Here is a 16120-nt window from a genome sequence, read left to right as displayed (position 1 = left end):
CTTTGTGGATATGTATGCTTGTATAGGTTCTGTCGAGTGTTGCCTGTAATCCCTGAAGGCTTGCTTCAAAGTCTGGGATTCAAAGGCTGGACGAAATAACATTTCACACTCGGCCTTGACTTGTTCGTATGTCAAGGCTTGGCCTGCCTCGCCAAACAGATGAGAAGCCATTTCCGCCGCTTGCCCCACCAGTGACAGTAAAAGGGCGTTGCGGCGGTTGAGGGTGTCATGGGGCGGCACGCGGTAAGCCGCCCATGACATCTCGAGTCTGCAGATGTGGGAACTCCAGGATTGCTTGGGCGGTCCTCTATACTCCGGCAGGTTACTCAGCATCAGCTTGCGGTACTCGGCTGGAGCCGGCTGGGGGTCATCCTGGAGCCATCCTTGGGCTTGGTCGCCTCCTGGCGCTTGCGGCTGCTCCATCGGGTCAACGGTTCAGCGGCGGGACACAAAGTTATAAGTCAATATTATAAATGGTTTACACTTGAGGCTTTCTAGCCTAGCAGCCAACACTGTTTATCACTAGGTTGGTAGTTTAACTACAAAGATATAACTTAGATGTACTTGTCACTAGTTTTTTTTTCTCTGGGTTTGTAGAGTAGGCTGGTAGGGGTAGATAGCTGTTGAGGGTCTGAACTGCTGTCAGGAACTGATTGGGTTTTCCTTTATCACACTATAGATAGAAGGGAGAAGCTTGTAATTCTTGTTTTCTAAAAATATCTCTGTTAGATGCTATGGAGTAGCTCCGCTCCTGTGTGTGTGTGTGTGTGTGCGTGAAATATCCTTTCCTTGCAGCGCGCTTACGCACCGTCAAATCCGCGCACACAGGTAAAACGCGCACTTATCCCTCAACTCGCTCTCTCATTGGTCCGCTTTGTCCGTTGAATTTTGTGATATGTCCCGAACTCTGCTGCGCGACCCGTAAATGGCGCTCTGTTCTCCCGATCGCTACCTCCACACCGTGGGCGGACTTAGTCAAGTGTGGGTAGGAGGGGGGAAGCGCGTTAAGGGACGGGGTAAAACCGTCCGTTCCCCCTGCGGGGAAGGGGGAGTGCTGTGGGTTTGAGGTAACTGTGTGGTGAGGTAATGGTGCCCTTTCTCCTTAATCCTGGGCTTATTGTTATGTCACCTTGATTGTATTTTCTTCAATGGATGGTGGGCCCCTCCCTTTCCTCTGGAATAAGGGGTGTATTTGTTGTGCTGGAGGCTTGGGTGGTTAGATTGTTTATCAATGCATTGTTATATTACATCTAGATTCTAGTTTTGGCCTCACAATACATAACAGATTTGCTTACCAAGCCTGTTCTATTTTTAGTTTTATCACAATACACAACAAATTGTTTGCCAATCCTTGCTCATAAATCTATTGTTCAGCCATCACACTAGGGTGGTAATCCCTACAATGTGATATAATATCTGCTTTTCTAGATGGGTGGCTGCGCTGTAGCCTCTCAGGATACTTGGAGTTGATGTAGTTTCCTCTGCTTGGTACACTACACTCGTGTGTTGGCTCGCAGCTCGCAGCTATTTGGCGTGTTTCAGCCTGTCGGCGGCAGGGAATGTCCCGTCCTGCAGCGCCGTATATCCGAATCCGGCTGTTGGCGGCAGGGAATGTCCCGTCCTGCGGCGCCGCTGGTTCGAATCCTTGGCTTGTTTCAGTCTGTCGGCGGCAGGGAATGTCCTGTCCTGCAGCGCCGTGTATCCGAATCCAGCTGGTGGCGGCAGGGAATGTCCCGTCCTGCAGCGCCGCTGGTTCGAATCCTGCTATCTCTTGCAGTAAATGTTGGCCTATTTTCAGCCGTTTACACTTAGTTGGCCTGTTTCAGCCTGTCCGCAGGCCTGTTTCAGCCCTTGAGCGCTCAATTCTCCGTTAGATGTCGGCGCTTCTCGCGGTTCTCCGTCAAGTTTCGCTGTCTCGCTTCCACAACTGCCGGATGCAGAGTTAGACCTTGCTATCCAGGGTGGGTAATTCAGGTTGCTTGTGTCAGTTTTGCCAGTTTCACTGCTGGGAGTACCTTAGCCTCAGCTGCGCGTCTGCTCTACACTTGTGGTTTGCCGTAATCTCACACAGCTGTCACCAAAAGTTGTGGTATCCGCCTAGGATGAATGGCAGACACCAGAGTTCAAAATGACTACGGCAGTGTGAGCAGACGTGGACACCTATACTATAGAGAAGCTACGCTTCTCTAGCAATCACTAAATAATAAACAGCATCTATTCAGTTGTTCCTTTATTGAAGGTCTAAGGATTACTAAAGTTATATACAACAAACAATAGCTACACAGATAGGAATAAATAATCATAAATAAAAGCAATATAATACATATACAATAGTCAGTTTGGGCAATAATGATCCCCCATCCCTGGGAAGGGTGGGGGGAATTAACAATACAGCTTAACCATAATAAGGCTGTCAGATTCAATCATTAATTTTAGGCATAGGGAGGGGGTCGGCAGACCCCTTCCCCAGGACTCGGGGGAGGGCCTTTGGCCCTTCCCCGAACCCCGGTCAGGGGTGCCATAGGCATGGCTCACGGTTGCCGAATACCACAACATCTTTGGAGTTATAAACAATACAGTCCTCGGTAATAATTTTGCATTTCTTTACTATTTATCAAGTTCATAGAGAGAGCTAAAAAGTTACCGACATTTATTTAGTAAGAGAGAAGTATGTTAAAAATATTAGAATAATCTTTATTTGAGAGTAACCAGAGAGAGATAGATTGGGTTGTTCATTACACTTGGTCCCAAAACTTTATAATAACGTATTCTTATTAGTTGGTTTAACAATTTTGGGGACTGAATTAGGATTGTTTGGTTATTAAAGAATTTCAACCACCAATTTTAATTTACAGAAGGGGTAATTTTTTTTATCATTTATCGGCAACTGTCTTATCTTTTTAGATTCCTGGAAAGTAATTGTAAAAGTAATTGTCTGTAGAGAAGAAATTCGCTAACCGCTGAACTTATAAGATTCTTCTTTACAGTAACTTATTTTAACCCCCACCCCACCAATTATGAATCAGGACCTATGAGAAATTACACTGTAAAGGAGAGCTATTAGTTCAGAGGGTAGAGATCTACGGTACAGATAGAAAGAAATACACTAATATAAAAATTAATTGAAAAAGGATGACAACATCTATAAATGTGAAGCTCTGAAACTGTAGGACAAACGAACATTGCAACACTTCTGTCAGAACTAAATAATCATATGGAAATATACAAAATTAGAAACAAAATTTTAACTAAATTTGTTAAAAACTAAAAAATATAGAATAATGTTTAAGGACATACTTACATTTTTAGGACTTTTTTTATCGAGATCATTCACTTATAAGATTGTACTTTTGTTGTTTAAGGAATCATTATTTCAAAAATCAGACAATTATATCATATAAAAACTTTTTAAAAACAGTTAAAAATAGTATTGTTTAAAATAGACGTACAGACATTGTGGTAATGATTATAGTTACTACGCTTTCTGAATCGTACTTAACTACTACAGGAATCACCATGCAAAGTTTGAAATCGATAAGAAATTGTTAAACTTACGAAAAATGCTATCCGTTTTGGACGGCCCCTAATTATAGTTAAGCTTCGCTTTTAATAATACAGCTTAGACATATTTTAAATAACGTAGCAAGAGTAAAGAACTTTTTAGGGCGATAACGGTACAAAAATGATAAGTATCCTTTTTAAAGATAAATAAGATTTCAACAAGCTAAAAAAGCGATGGAACTAGCAAGATTTGAAACTAGTCTTACAGTTAAAGGATGGAAATTATTTTTGTTAAGACATTAACACAAGTTACAGAACAGCTTAACACATTAAACACAAAAAAATTGTTTATTTAAACGACCTTTATTAAATATAAAAATACATATTTCCTAAATATTCCGCAAATCACAGATTTATAATTGCGCGCGAATTATTTGGCGCCAAAAATAAGCAGCCATCTTGAAAACTACTTTCCGCCGGACTTTTTGCGCTTCTTTTCGGCGCCCTCCTCTTCTGCGCTGGGCTTGCGCTTTTTGGAGTCTGGTGTTTTGCTCTTCGCGTCGGGGGTCTTCTTGGTCTGGGTCTCCTTAGCCTCTTTAGGAGACTCCTTTTTCTCTTCCTCCTAGGACAAGGACAAACACAATTATGTTGATATTTAGCGTAGCTAACATACAGTTATGCAAAACAAGGATTATATCGTCCTTAAAGGCGAAGCTCAGAAAACTTAAAAGTCAAACTAACAGAAAAAATTACTAAATCTTTGTATGTATAATGGAATAAAAAAAAGGTTTCATAAAGAATTATCAAAATCAAAACCTGGTATGGTTTAATACTATTTTAGGTAACAAAGAGAACACTCCCTCAAAAAAAATTTCCCTTTCAATTTTCATTTCTCACCTTTGCTTCTTTAGCTTCCTTCTTGGGTGTTTTCTTCTTCTTGTCCCCCTTGGCGGCCTCCTTGTCAGATTCTTTGTCTTCCTTCACAGCGGTTTCCTGAATAACATTCATGAGAATGAGATACAACCACGCCCCCCTTCACAAAAGTAAATTATAGGTTATTTTAGCCAAAAAGTTGATTACTCCTAAAATTCGACCTGATATCATTTAATTATAACTATATAGAGTCTCACTTCAAATTTTTACTCCCCTCTTCTATTAGCCGATGTCTAGTTACATCTTTAATTCTTATTAAGGTTACCAGTTTCATAAATTTATTTATCTTTTGAAGGCTCTAAATTATCCTTAAAGTAGAATGATGTCTGTCTGTCAAGATCTCTAACCACTGAAACAGTTGGATTCTACTCTTCAGGGAATATACCTACTGGTCTTGTGGTGGTTTTAGGATATATTCTAGGGGGTGCGACACCCCTAACCCACCAAAATATTAAAAATACCCCTCAAAAAATATTTTTTTTTTCTTTTTAAAACTAAAATTAAAATAGAGGGGTCGACTAACACCAAAATTACCCCCCAAAAAATTAGGTTGATCAAAAATCTTGGGGCGAAGCCGCTAGTTATCAAACATCGGAATGAGCTACTAATATGTAGATTACCTGCTCCTCCTCGTCCATTTCATCATCCTCGGATGATTCAGCATCTTCCTCATCATCAAGAGTTTCATCATGACCATAGTTTCTAAATAGTTTTGCTGATAAAACATACCAATTTTTTATCGGTCGATAAAGTACAAGAGTAAGAATCCTAAGTTCAATTAAAATAATTGACTAAAGAGTCAGGGAAAGAAATTGGACTGTTTACTACACTAGTACCCAATGCTTATTCAGGACAATTTGTTTCTCATCTATGTGGATGTATAATAATTTTAAGTCCTGTCTTATTCTTTAATATCTATTCTTTTAAACAGACAACAAATAATATAGAAGATAAAAAATTCAAATAATTTAATTTGAATTTACAGACTAAATTAATATTTAGATATGTTCTTGTTAAGTTAAAAGGGGGGGGGGGGCGAAAGTAACACTTTTTTAAACCAAAAGTAAAACGTGCATGATCTTGGCCCATAAAAGAGTTACAGCTCTAAAATTCGGCACAGCAGTTGCTTTTGTGGAGAACAATATGGAACTGAAGAAATGGAGGCAAACCGCCGCTCCAGCCAAATACCACAGTTTCCCTCCGAATTAATTTTTTTGCCTTGATTTTCCAAATTAGACAGTTCTCATTCATCTGAGAAACTTTTTTTCTCATAAAAACTTCCCTCATATTTTCACGTTACGATTGTAATATTTTTAAACATGTCAATATTAAAAAGAAAATTTATCTCAAATGATTGAAAATTGTCTATTATGGCGAGAAAGACAAAAAAAATTCGGCGGGAAACAGCGGTTTTTGGCGGGTGTGGCAGTTTCGCCGCCATTTCTTCACAGATCCATAATATTCTTTAATATTCAATATTACCTGTAATCATAGAAGTCAACGCAATGAGAACCAAGAAGTGTGATGGGTCCTGAACCTGCAACCACCTGAACAAAAAAAGGATAACATCCATAATTAGCACAAAAAAATAATGGATAGAAAAGGTGATAAAAAGCAAATGTTTAAAACTTTATTGGGGAAAAAAAACACGAAACCTTACATGTATTGTTTATTATAAAATTTGAGGAATCATGCTTTATAAAAGCAGTAGAGAAAATCACATTTCCCCCGTAGCTTTACCGACTGATGGACAAGGTGAAATGTAGAGTTGCTTCTCGTCGAATAACAAGTAAGTAACATTGAGTAAGAATATGAAAAGTCAATTCAACCAATATCAGTAAGCTTAGACTTATTACAAATTATCAAAAGCTAATTTTAAATAATAAATAACGAAGAAACGGGTTTCGTCGTATTTTCACATTAGCTTTCGATAGGTTATTTCAGGTTAGGTTGATAATGGTCTGCAGGGTTAGAAAATAAGCAGCATAGGGGGCTAGAAATATGAAAAATCTCCTGAAAAAAGACAAAACCAGCTCCTTAGTTTTCTCTTCATGACTCAAAATTTTAGATTGTTTATTTAAAAGCATATCATGGTATTAATAATTTTGTCACCTTTATTTTAGCCATATCAGGTACCAGAAGATCAACGTACTGCTGGAGGTTGGTGCCAGATTTCATCGCCAGGAAGGGTGTCAGCACCTACAATCAATTCAAAATATTTGATAATCGATAGAACTCTAGGAACAATTTAGGTAGGAGGGGGGGGGGGGGGGGCGGAGTTCTGACACATTTGCGTAAACAGTGAGTATAGGCTTTATCTTTGGACTGAGAAGATAGGTTATTAGGGATAAAATCATTCTTATATGACGAGCTCCAGGCCTCCAGGTGGTCTCTGTACAGGTAAATATTAAAAAAAAAATTAAGAGTGAGATGTCAGCTTATGAGACAAAATATGTATGTTTATTCTTCAAATATGTGAATAAAAATTAAAAAGAAGCATATTTTGTTTTATAAGTTAACCTCTAACTCTTCAAAAAAAAATCTTACTTTTAATTTTTACCTGTACAGAGACCACCTGGAGGCCTAGAGCTCCGGAACCTGGAGGCCTATCCAAAAAATCTTAAATCTGGGGGAAATTCATCATATAAGAATGATTTTATCCCTAATAACCCATCTTCTTAGTCCAAAGATAAAGCATATACTCACCGTTTACGCAAATGTGTCAGAACTCCCCCCCCCCCTTATCCACTTTTCATATTAGCTTTACAAAAAAGCGAAGGCAACCAAAATTAACAGTTAAATTATAAATTAATAATTATCATTAGTCGTAGTCTTGGAAAGTGAAACAAATGTCAGCTAAAGACTATTTCTTTGGTCTGACAACGAAACTACTCTACAAGTTACACTGTATGTCCCGCTTACCTTTGCGTCCTTGTAGCCCTTTGTCTCAATCTGGAGCATGGTAACCTCATCCTTGGCGGCTTCAGGGTGCAGAATGGCAGTCTTGACTAAAAAATAATTTAAGTTAAGTTAATGTATTAGAAAAAAACAAATCTATCTTAGTTCATTCTTCAATTTCATGAAACCTTAAGATTAACCATTAGAGGTTAAATATTTCTATAAAAAAAATAGAATATCCCCCCTTTACTCAAACCCTAAAAAATATTGGGTTTTTTTCTCTTTTATCGGACATGATCTGTTAAAATTTAAGTTAATTATTTCTAAGAACGAAGACGATATTCAGACTAATCAAAAATCCTGTTTCGTCCCTACTCCCTACTACAAATATTTGATCTTAACTGGATTCTATCTTAAAATACTAGGCAACACAAGATTATTATAAATAGTGTGTACCGAAGGATCTGGCTTTACACTGAACTGATATGGTTCTCCTTTACCGATAAGCTTATCATAGTTAAAGGGAAGTATCATAAATTTTGAGGGAGGGTACCGACACCGTTCTATGAGAATATGCCCCTAATAAAACTAGTTAATTAGTTTACTAAATCAGAAGAAGATTGCCCACATGCATAGAATTTCTTTCTTTTTTGTTTACCTTTCAATCTAATAAATAAATATCTGCTGAACTTAGATTTGACAAACAATTTTTTTATTGTGCTAGCTATTATTGAGGTTAACATCCTTTATTAGGTTAACATTGGCAAAAGGCAGGTTTTTAGCTATTACTATGATAGTAAATACTTACTAAGGAGTCTGTGGTTAGGTTTGCAGCTGGGGTCCTCTTCATCCTATGAGAAAATATTTATTTAATGGGGGGGGGGGGGTTATGCAACCATCTCGTAACCAATGATTAAATGGCACTTAAAATTCGAATTTGGATCTGAAATTTGGCACGAATCATTGAATAATCCTTGGTAGGTCTATTTTCCCTATATCGAACAAAAAGTTGAAAAAGCTCAGCAGTTTCTCTTACGAGAAAATTAATCACAAAACCTATCTCTACATTATTCTTTTTGTCGCTCAAAAACCTTATCAAACTGTTCTAGCCGGTAGCTGTTGGTACTAGAAATTTAAAAAATGGTTATTGCTATCATTTAACATGAATTAAACCAAAAATATATTTTAAAAAGTTAATTCCTACGTGATTAATGATGTTCGATTTAGGGAAAATAGACCTACCAAGGATTACTCATGAAAAATTTTAGATCGAAATTCGAATTCTAAGTGCCATATGCTCACTGGTTATGAGATGGTTGCATTAACCCCCCCCCCCCTTCCCCCTTGTTTATTAGCTAATCAAACTTTTAATCCAATTGAAGGTAGAGAATCTTTTTATCATGCGATATCATATTAAATCAGATTCAAGCTCCGTAAGTAATTTAAATAACTTAATAAATGTATTTTTTGAAGAAGAATCACGAAACCCTTAATTTAAAAGCATATTTAATTATTTTGTCCCTTGAGTGTTAATAAAAAGGAAAATTCTATAAATAAAATTAGACAATCTTAAACAAAATAATTAAGTTTTGTCCCTTTCATGACCACGCTTCTTAAGGGGCGTTTCGTCGCATTTCTCACAATAGCTTTTGATTATTTTAAGTTAGGTTAGGTGATTGTCCCGCAGGTTTGGAAACACCGCAAGGGCTAGAAATAGAAGAACTGCAATTTTAAAAATACGAAAAAAACGCCCCTTAATAGGCGTTGTAATTACTGATTTAAATTACCTCAGAATCTTCATCAGAAGGATCCTTTGGACACCACTCATACTCCTTTGTGTTGGCATCCAGGGTGATGCTCCACATATACTCCTCCTCAATGTTGGGACCTTAATACAAAGACGACATTATATCCAGGGTGATGCTCCACATATACTCCTCCTCAATGTTGGGACCTTAATACAAAGACGACATTATAACCAAGGTGATGCTCCACCTATACTCCCCAATATTGGGACCGTAATACAAAGAAGACATTGTATTATTTAAAGAAAACATTATATAAATAAGACATTGTAGTATACTAGCAGTTGCGCCCCTAGCAACAGAGGGCTCTAAACAAAGTTAAGAAAATTAGCCTAAACCTATCCCAAAGTTTCAGCTTAATATCTTTTAAATATAAGAGCCGAGAAAATCAGACAAACAAACAGGCTGATATTTCAATTTTTAGAGTAGCTTTGATACAAAAATTACCGCTCTCAACCAAAGTCTAAATTCTGTCGGGAGGGGAGAGGGTAACAAAATTTTCAAAATTAAAACAAAATTCTTAACGGATACCGCCAGAAATTGAAGAAACTAACTGTCTGCCAATGTACACTTATACAGTAAAAAAAGTTAATATGTACACACAGGCAAATTAGGTAAACATTACAATGCATTAAAAGAAAACCTTTGCATTAAAAACTAGGGTTAGCAGTCTGCCAAATAGTCTAACGGATTCGGATAACAATAATAATCCGCCTAAATTAAAAGTGGATTAATCCACGAATTCAATATTTTTGTTTTTAGAAAGCTTTCAGAATCAAACAATAATTTTAAAGGTGTTTGTATTAACAAAAACTTTACCCCTATGGCAGCCACTTTCTAATACTTCAAACAAAAAATAAGCCTGAAAAGTTGCTGGTTTATGTCTACCACATAGTACATTAATAAAAACATAAATAAACAATCTGAATCCGAAATTTTAATAACGTATACAGATTCTTTGTTTAAAAAATGGTCTAGAAACTTGAAGGATTGCAGATTTCCATCCCTGTTAAAAAAACAATTCCTTCTAAAAAAGGAAATAATGACCTTACGAAATGATGGGAAAGAAACTAATCCATTACAACGTAAAACAAACATTAATATAAAACAAAATATCAGAAAATTCAGTTAACTAAATTAAAATAAACTAACCTGAAAGAGCAGCGGCCATTTTGATTAAGAGAAATTACGAGACGTACACACAGCTGAACGAACCACACACGACTAACCCTTAAAATAAACTAATGGTTTAAAGTACATGCAAAACCGGTTTTTTAACTACTAAAATAAAAAACAATTTTACGATGATAAATTATGTTGTTAAAATTGATTATCTAAAATCAATCTAAATTTTCATTTTTATTTATTTTTTGAAAAATTTTATTGTAACCCTTTATGACCGAGTTGCTCTTGCGATGTTTTAATGCTCTGTTTTTAAAGGGGGGCGAAAAGGTTAGAAAAAAACTTCAATTCATTTCTAAGAATTAGTTTTAAAAAGGATGGCAACATCCATAAAAGCGAAGCTCTGAATCGGTTGGACAAACAAACATCAACACTTGTAGAGTATCAAAACATGTATGAAATTCGAAAAAAATAGTTTGTAAATTTGTAGAGAAACTACTTAATTACAGGATAAAGTTTAGGGACAAACTTACATTTTTAGTACTTGATTATAGAGATGCTTCGCTTATAACATTGTACCAAATTGTAACAGGATTCATTATTCCAAAAACCAGATCAATCGATAATTATGTTACATAACCATGAAAAGTTTTAAATCGATATGACAATTCTAACATGCCTAAATTAACGGAAAAAAACAAACCGTTCCTGAAGGACTGACCCAAATCATAGACGTCCAAGGGGGGGGGGGGCGTAATAGGGCGATTACCCCCCCTCAAACGATTTTGGGAGTGCCGAGGGGGTATTTACCCCCCTAAAATAAAAAATCTTTAATAAAATCCCAGGGGGTAAATTTCGGGGGGGTTGACTAAATTTACCCCTGCCAACAGATTTCAGGGGGAGTAATTACCCCCCCCCCCCCCAAGCAAATATTACCCCCGGGGAAAAAATTTTGGGGAGGGTAAAAAAAAATTCGGCGCGCATCGCGCGATATTTCCCCCCCCCCCCCCCCCAAATACGAATTACGAAAAAAAAATTGAGATGGGTGGGTAGAAAGAAGATCCACAAAATAGTTATAAACCTTTCCTCGATCTATTAAAAGCTTTGACACAGACAGACTGACATTTACAATCTTATTTGGATTATATTCATGATTTTTAAAAAAGGTACTTTTCTATAAATAGAGTCGGATCGGCTGTCCGTATATCCGAACGTAACGGTTACCTCTTTTCGTTAATTTAGGCATGTCAGATTTGTCCTATCAATTTCAAACTTTGCGTCAGTTAGCTACGTAATAGAAAGCGTAGCAATTCTATAATCGTTACCAGAAAGAACTAACGTCCATTTAAAACATGCTGATTTTTAACCCTTTTTTGACAACATTTATTATATGATATGATTTTTATAATAGACATGTTACAATTATCCTATCGTTTTCAAACTTTGCATGATGATTCCCTCAATTGTTAGGTATGATCTTAAAAGCATAGCAACTCTATAATCCTTGCCAGAAAGTCTGTACGTTCATTTTGAAAAAGCAGACTTTTTAACATTTTAACAGCATTTTTGGGGTTAATATGATTTTCTTATTCATCTGATTTTTAGGACAACAAGGTAAAGTATTATAAGCGAGGCAACTCTATAATCAAATTCTAAAAATAAAAGTTTACTATAGCCTATATTTACACAATTTTGTAACAAATTTATGTTCAATTTCGTTTAGACTTTTAAATATATGTTCTGCTAATTGTGCTCTGACACTCTACAAGAGGTATTGTTCTGTTGTCCTTCTTTCATATTTTAGAGCTTTGTTTTTATGGATGTTGTCATCCTTGTTTCAATGAGCTATTAAGCTAGCTACTATTGGAGGTATCGTCAATGTTTTAACTACAAATGAATGAATCTAAAACCCTAAAACACAATTTAGGCCTCGATTCATTAAAGTACTTCGTTTGGAACCAAAACGTATTTACTATATTTTTTGACTTCGGATAAATATATGTTTCTAAATCAAATATTTTTTAGTATTATGACATCACATTATAAGGCTAGATGAATCCTAAACGCTGCTGTAATTGTAGGGAATTAAACAATTTTTGAAATCAGCCAAAAAAAGATTTCTCTTATGTGCATTGCGGTGCGGAAACTTTAGGCGTTGATGCGTTTACGCTGAATCATCAAAACCGAGAAGAATCGAAGTAATGCAACTCTATATTACCACAGTATGTACGTCTGTCCGTACATAGGCGTCCAAGGGGGGGGTAATGGGCCATTTGGCACCCCCAAAATTTTGTGAACAATACGCCCCCCCAAAAAAAATTACCCCTACCTTGGGGGTGCCGTAGGCACCCCCAACGATTTTAGGGGGGTATTTACCCCCCCCAAACCATTTTGGGGGGGTAAATACTCCCCCCAAAATAGAAAATCTTTAACAAAAAAAATTTTTGCGCGCTTCGCGCGCATTTTTAATACTAAATTTTTTATAAAATTTAAATTACCCCCCAAAAAAATTTTACCCCGGGGGTAAATTTTGGGGGGGGTAAACAAATTTTACCCCTGCCAACAGATTTCAGGGGGGGTAATTACCCCCCCCAAGCAAATTTTACCCCCGGGGTAAAAATTTTGGGGGGGGTAAAAAAAATTTGCGGCGCGCTTCGCGCGCCATTTTACCCCCCCCAAAACCAAATTACCCCCCCCTTAAAAAATTTTTACCCCCCCCAAAATAAAAAGCTTGGACGCCCCTGTAGTCCGTATGTCCAATGCACAATGCCAACTGTCACTCTTTGTGCGATGATTCTATCAAAATGAAAAATTGAAACACATATATAGTAAAAAGGACCTTTTAAAAAATTACATTTTCTTTTGAGAACTAAAATTTAAATTGTGTGTAGGGGTTGACGACTTAAACACCCCCCCACTCCTGCTTCTAGTGCTACTAGAGGCCTCTAGGGGCCGCTCCGCAAGTCATGGCAATGCCAATACCAACACCCAAGACTTTTTAAAGTAGCTTTGCTACTCAAATCAAAAGATTGACAGCCTAAACGCGGGAACACCTTATTTAAATATGGAAAGCCATTCACATGATGTTTTTTTGTGTGTGTTTTCGTAATCAAACTAATTTTTCAAATGACATGAGTTAAAATTGTCTGATCGTTTTAAAACTTAACTTCAATTTTATGTATCATTTTTTTCCACATATTCATGAAGCAAAGATACCCAATAATAAAGTACAAAAAGGTACATATATATGTCCATTTAATGTTTTAATTAGTAGTTTCTCGAAAAATAGGGATTAATATATTCTTTTTGGATTGCTGGTTATTGGAATTGTAGTAAAAATTGTCACATTGCATTGTTTTGATATTTAAAAAGTACAGCATGACCCTCGAAAAAGTATTTTTAAGCATCTGCAGCCCTTATTTCTCATTGAATTATAAAAAAATGCATATGTCCTTGTTCTCCATAGTATTCCACATAAGTAGATATAAAAATATTTTTTTTACCTCCATTAACACCGGAGATTTTTAGAGCTAAAGTTTTGAAAAAGTGACTGAGGAAAAAGTAACTTTTAACATGAAACGACTTTTTTAGCAAAATTAAGGTAGAAATCCTTTTATTTTTGTTACTAGCAGAAACTTTATACAAAAATGAAATAAAAAATTTTGTTTTTGAGTAAAAAGCATTTTTTTACACATATTTTTTGAGTCTTTTTAGTTTAATGATATTTTGAAAAACTTACTTATTAGGCAAAATTTTTTAAGATTAAAAAACCAAATAAATCTTTATGAATATAGCAGGAAAATTGTTTTTGTTTCACAATCCTAGCTTTAATAACAAAAAAGTTATGAAGAAAATAAAATTAAAACATAATGATTTTTTTGTCTAAAAAGCTTAATTAACCCCCTATTAAATTATTGAGATGTCAGAAAAGTAGGCGGAGCAACTGTCATAATTAATCCTTTTCTCAAATAAGGGTTAATAAATAACCTAAAATTTGCAAATAATCAATTCATTCAGTAGTATTTTTTGCTATTAAAAATTTATATTTTTGGTGGAATAAAAAAGAAATAATTAGTTAACTTGTTTTTCTTTGTGTCTCATTATTCAGTTGCCAGAAAAACATAATATAACCATCAAAAAAATAAGAGAAACAAAAAAAATTCTTTTTCTCAGTCACTTTTTCAAAACTTTAGCTCTAAAAATCTCCGGTGTTAATGGAGGTAAAAAAAATATTTTTATATCTACTTATGTGGAATACTATGGAGAACAAGGACATATGCATTTTTTTATAATTCAATGAGAAATAAGGGCTGCAGATGCTTAAAAATACTTTTTCGAGGGTCATGCTGTACATTGCTCTATATGTATTTTGAAGCATAAAATTGAATATTATGCTTTAAAGTATTTACGTTAAAAAAACAAGCTTGGTATCATCATTTTCAATCTTTAAAATCTTTTTATAATAAATCATTATAATGTGTACACTCCAACCCTCGTTTTAGGGGCGTAGCTACTCTATGGAGTTTCCGTGTCTGTTTGTAAAAATTTTTTGATTACAGACATTTATTTTGGGTCAAGTGCAGATCACGGTAAATGTGCAAAAAAGACATGTTTTACGCGTTTTTTCTTCAATGAAGCTTTCCCTGTGAATCGTTGGATCTTGGCTTTCCCAGGTTATTTGTAGGCCTTCTTATGCTACTTAACGTTGTGCGGGCATGATATGTACATTCAGCCGTTGGGCAGCTAGCAGTCTTTAAAATGGATAGGTTTTTGAGATACAGGAAAATGTTACCGCGAACTGCACTTGATCCTTTGTTTTTTTTTCTTTTTGACTACTGCATTTTTACCCTTTATACTTTAAACTGGACATTTTCTCTCTGAATCCTAATTACCACCCTCTCCTAAATTTACATTATTGATGTTTTCATCCTTGTTTTGTTCAGATTTTATAAATATGAATCATTGGGGAACCCTAAACCAAATTAGAAGCTGAGAAAAAAAGGAAACTACCGGCTTTGCAAATTACTTCTATTACCTACCGAGCCGAAAAAATTGCAAATGGGTCGCAAAGTTTCGCGAAAAATGGCGAATTCGCAAAATATATGTAAAAAATTCTTTAAAAAATAAATGGTGCTTTTTGTTTTTTTGAAGGGGTTGGGGGTGTCCCACCCCCCAAGAAAATAGCCTACAACCACCACAGGACCAGTAGGTATATTCCCTGAAGAGTAGAATCCAATCGGTTCAGTGGTTAGCGAGATCTTAAGGGACAGACGACGGACAGACGGACAGACAGACATCAAGTTACTTTGTATTATAAATGATAAAACAATGATATTAGGTAAAACCAGGGATAAGTGATGGGAAACCTGACCGAAAATTAGGTCTCAGCCTCCTTTTAAAAGTGATGGGGCAACTTTTCTTTTTTGCCTATAAAATCAACTCATTTCCCCCAGTTCCTCATTGGCTGTAGGCCAATATCCAATAGCCTGAAACTTGCTTTTAGCATTAACCAATTAATTAATAACAAACGCGTCCCCCAGTTCATTATTGGCTAAATTAATTCAACCAAACATAAATTTCTGCTATTAGAAAGACAACAATGGAAACTTTCTGCTATTAGAATGACAACAATATATATGACGTTCAATCGCATCAACTTATTATTAAATTTACACATTAATAAATGTCCATATAGCAAAACATAAATTGAGAGATCGTTTTTTGAAGACTGAGTAGGATTCAACATTTTATACTTTAGAACAATGTGAAAACTCATGTTTTAGACAATTTAAAAGTTACATTTCATGTGGAATTGATAACCCATCTAAATGATCACAAATACAAAACTAGTTCAATATGTA

The 16120-nt window shown here is 35.8% G+C and overlaps 1 protein-coding gene across 1 annotated transcript; it reads right to left on the bottom strand.

The window, feature by feature from the left end:
* Positions 1 to 3848: 3848 nt before the first annotated feature.
* On the bottom strand, positions 3849 to 10522 carry LOC145306661 (mitotic apparatus protein p62-like). The gene is made up of 9 exons (XM_080148956.1): positions 10290 to 10522; positions 9120 to 9220; positions 8141 to 8183; positions 7357 to 7442; positions 6547 to 6633; positions 5917 to 5981; positions 5055 to 5136; positions 4399 to 4494; positions 3849 to 4123 (listed from the first exon to the last, which is right to left on the bottom strand). Exons 1-9 carry the CDS (start codon positions 10306 to 10308, stop codon positions 3968 to 3970), a joined length of 735 nt encoding a protein of 244 aa, XP_080005082.1. The 5' UTR covers positions 10309 to 10522; the 3' UTR covers positions 3849 to 3967.
* Positions 10523 to 16120: the final 5598 nt, after the last annotated feature.

The sequence above is a fragment of the Acartia tonsa genome, chromosome 14 (genome assembly GCF_053477335.1).
Source record: "Acartia tonsa isolate MP-2025a chromosome 14, ASM5347733v1, whole genome shotgun sequence".
Classification (NCBI taxonomy): Eukaryota; Metazoa; Arthropoda; class Copepoda; order Calanoida; family Acartiidae; genus Acartia; species Acartia tonsa.
Note: the sequence above shows the minus strand (reverse complement) of the source record. Positions and strands in the feature narration are given on the sequence as shown.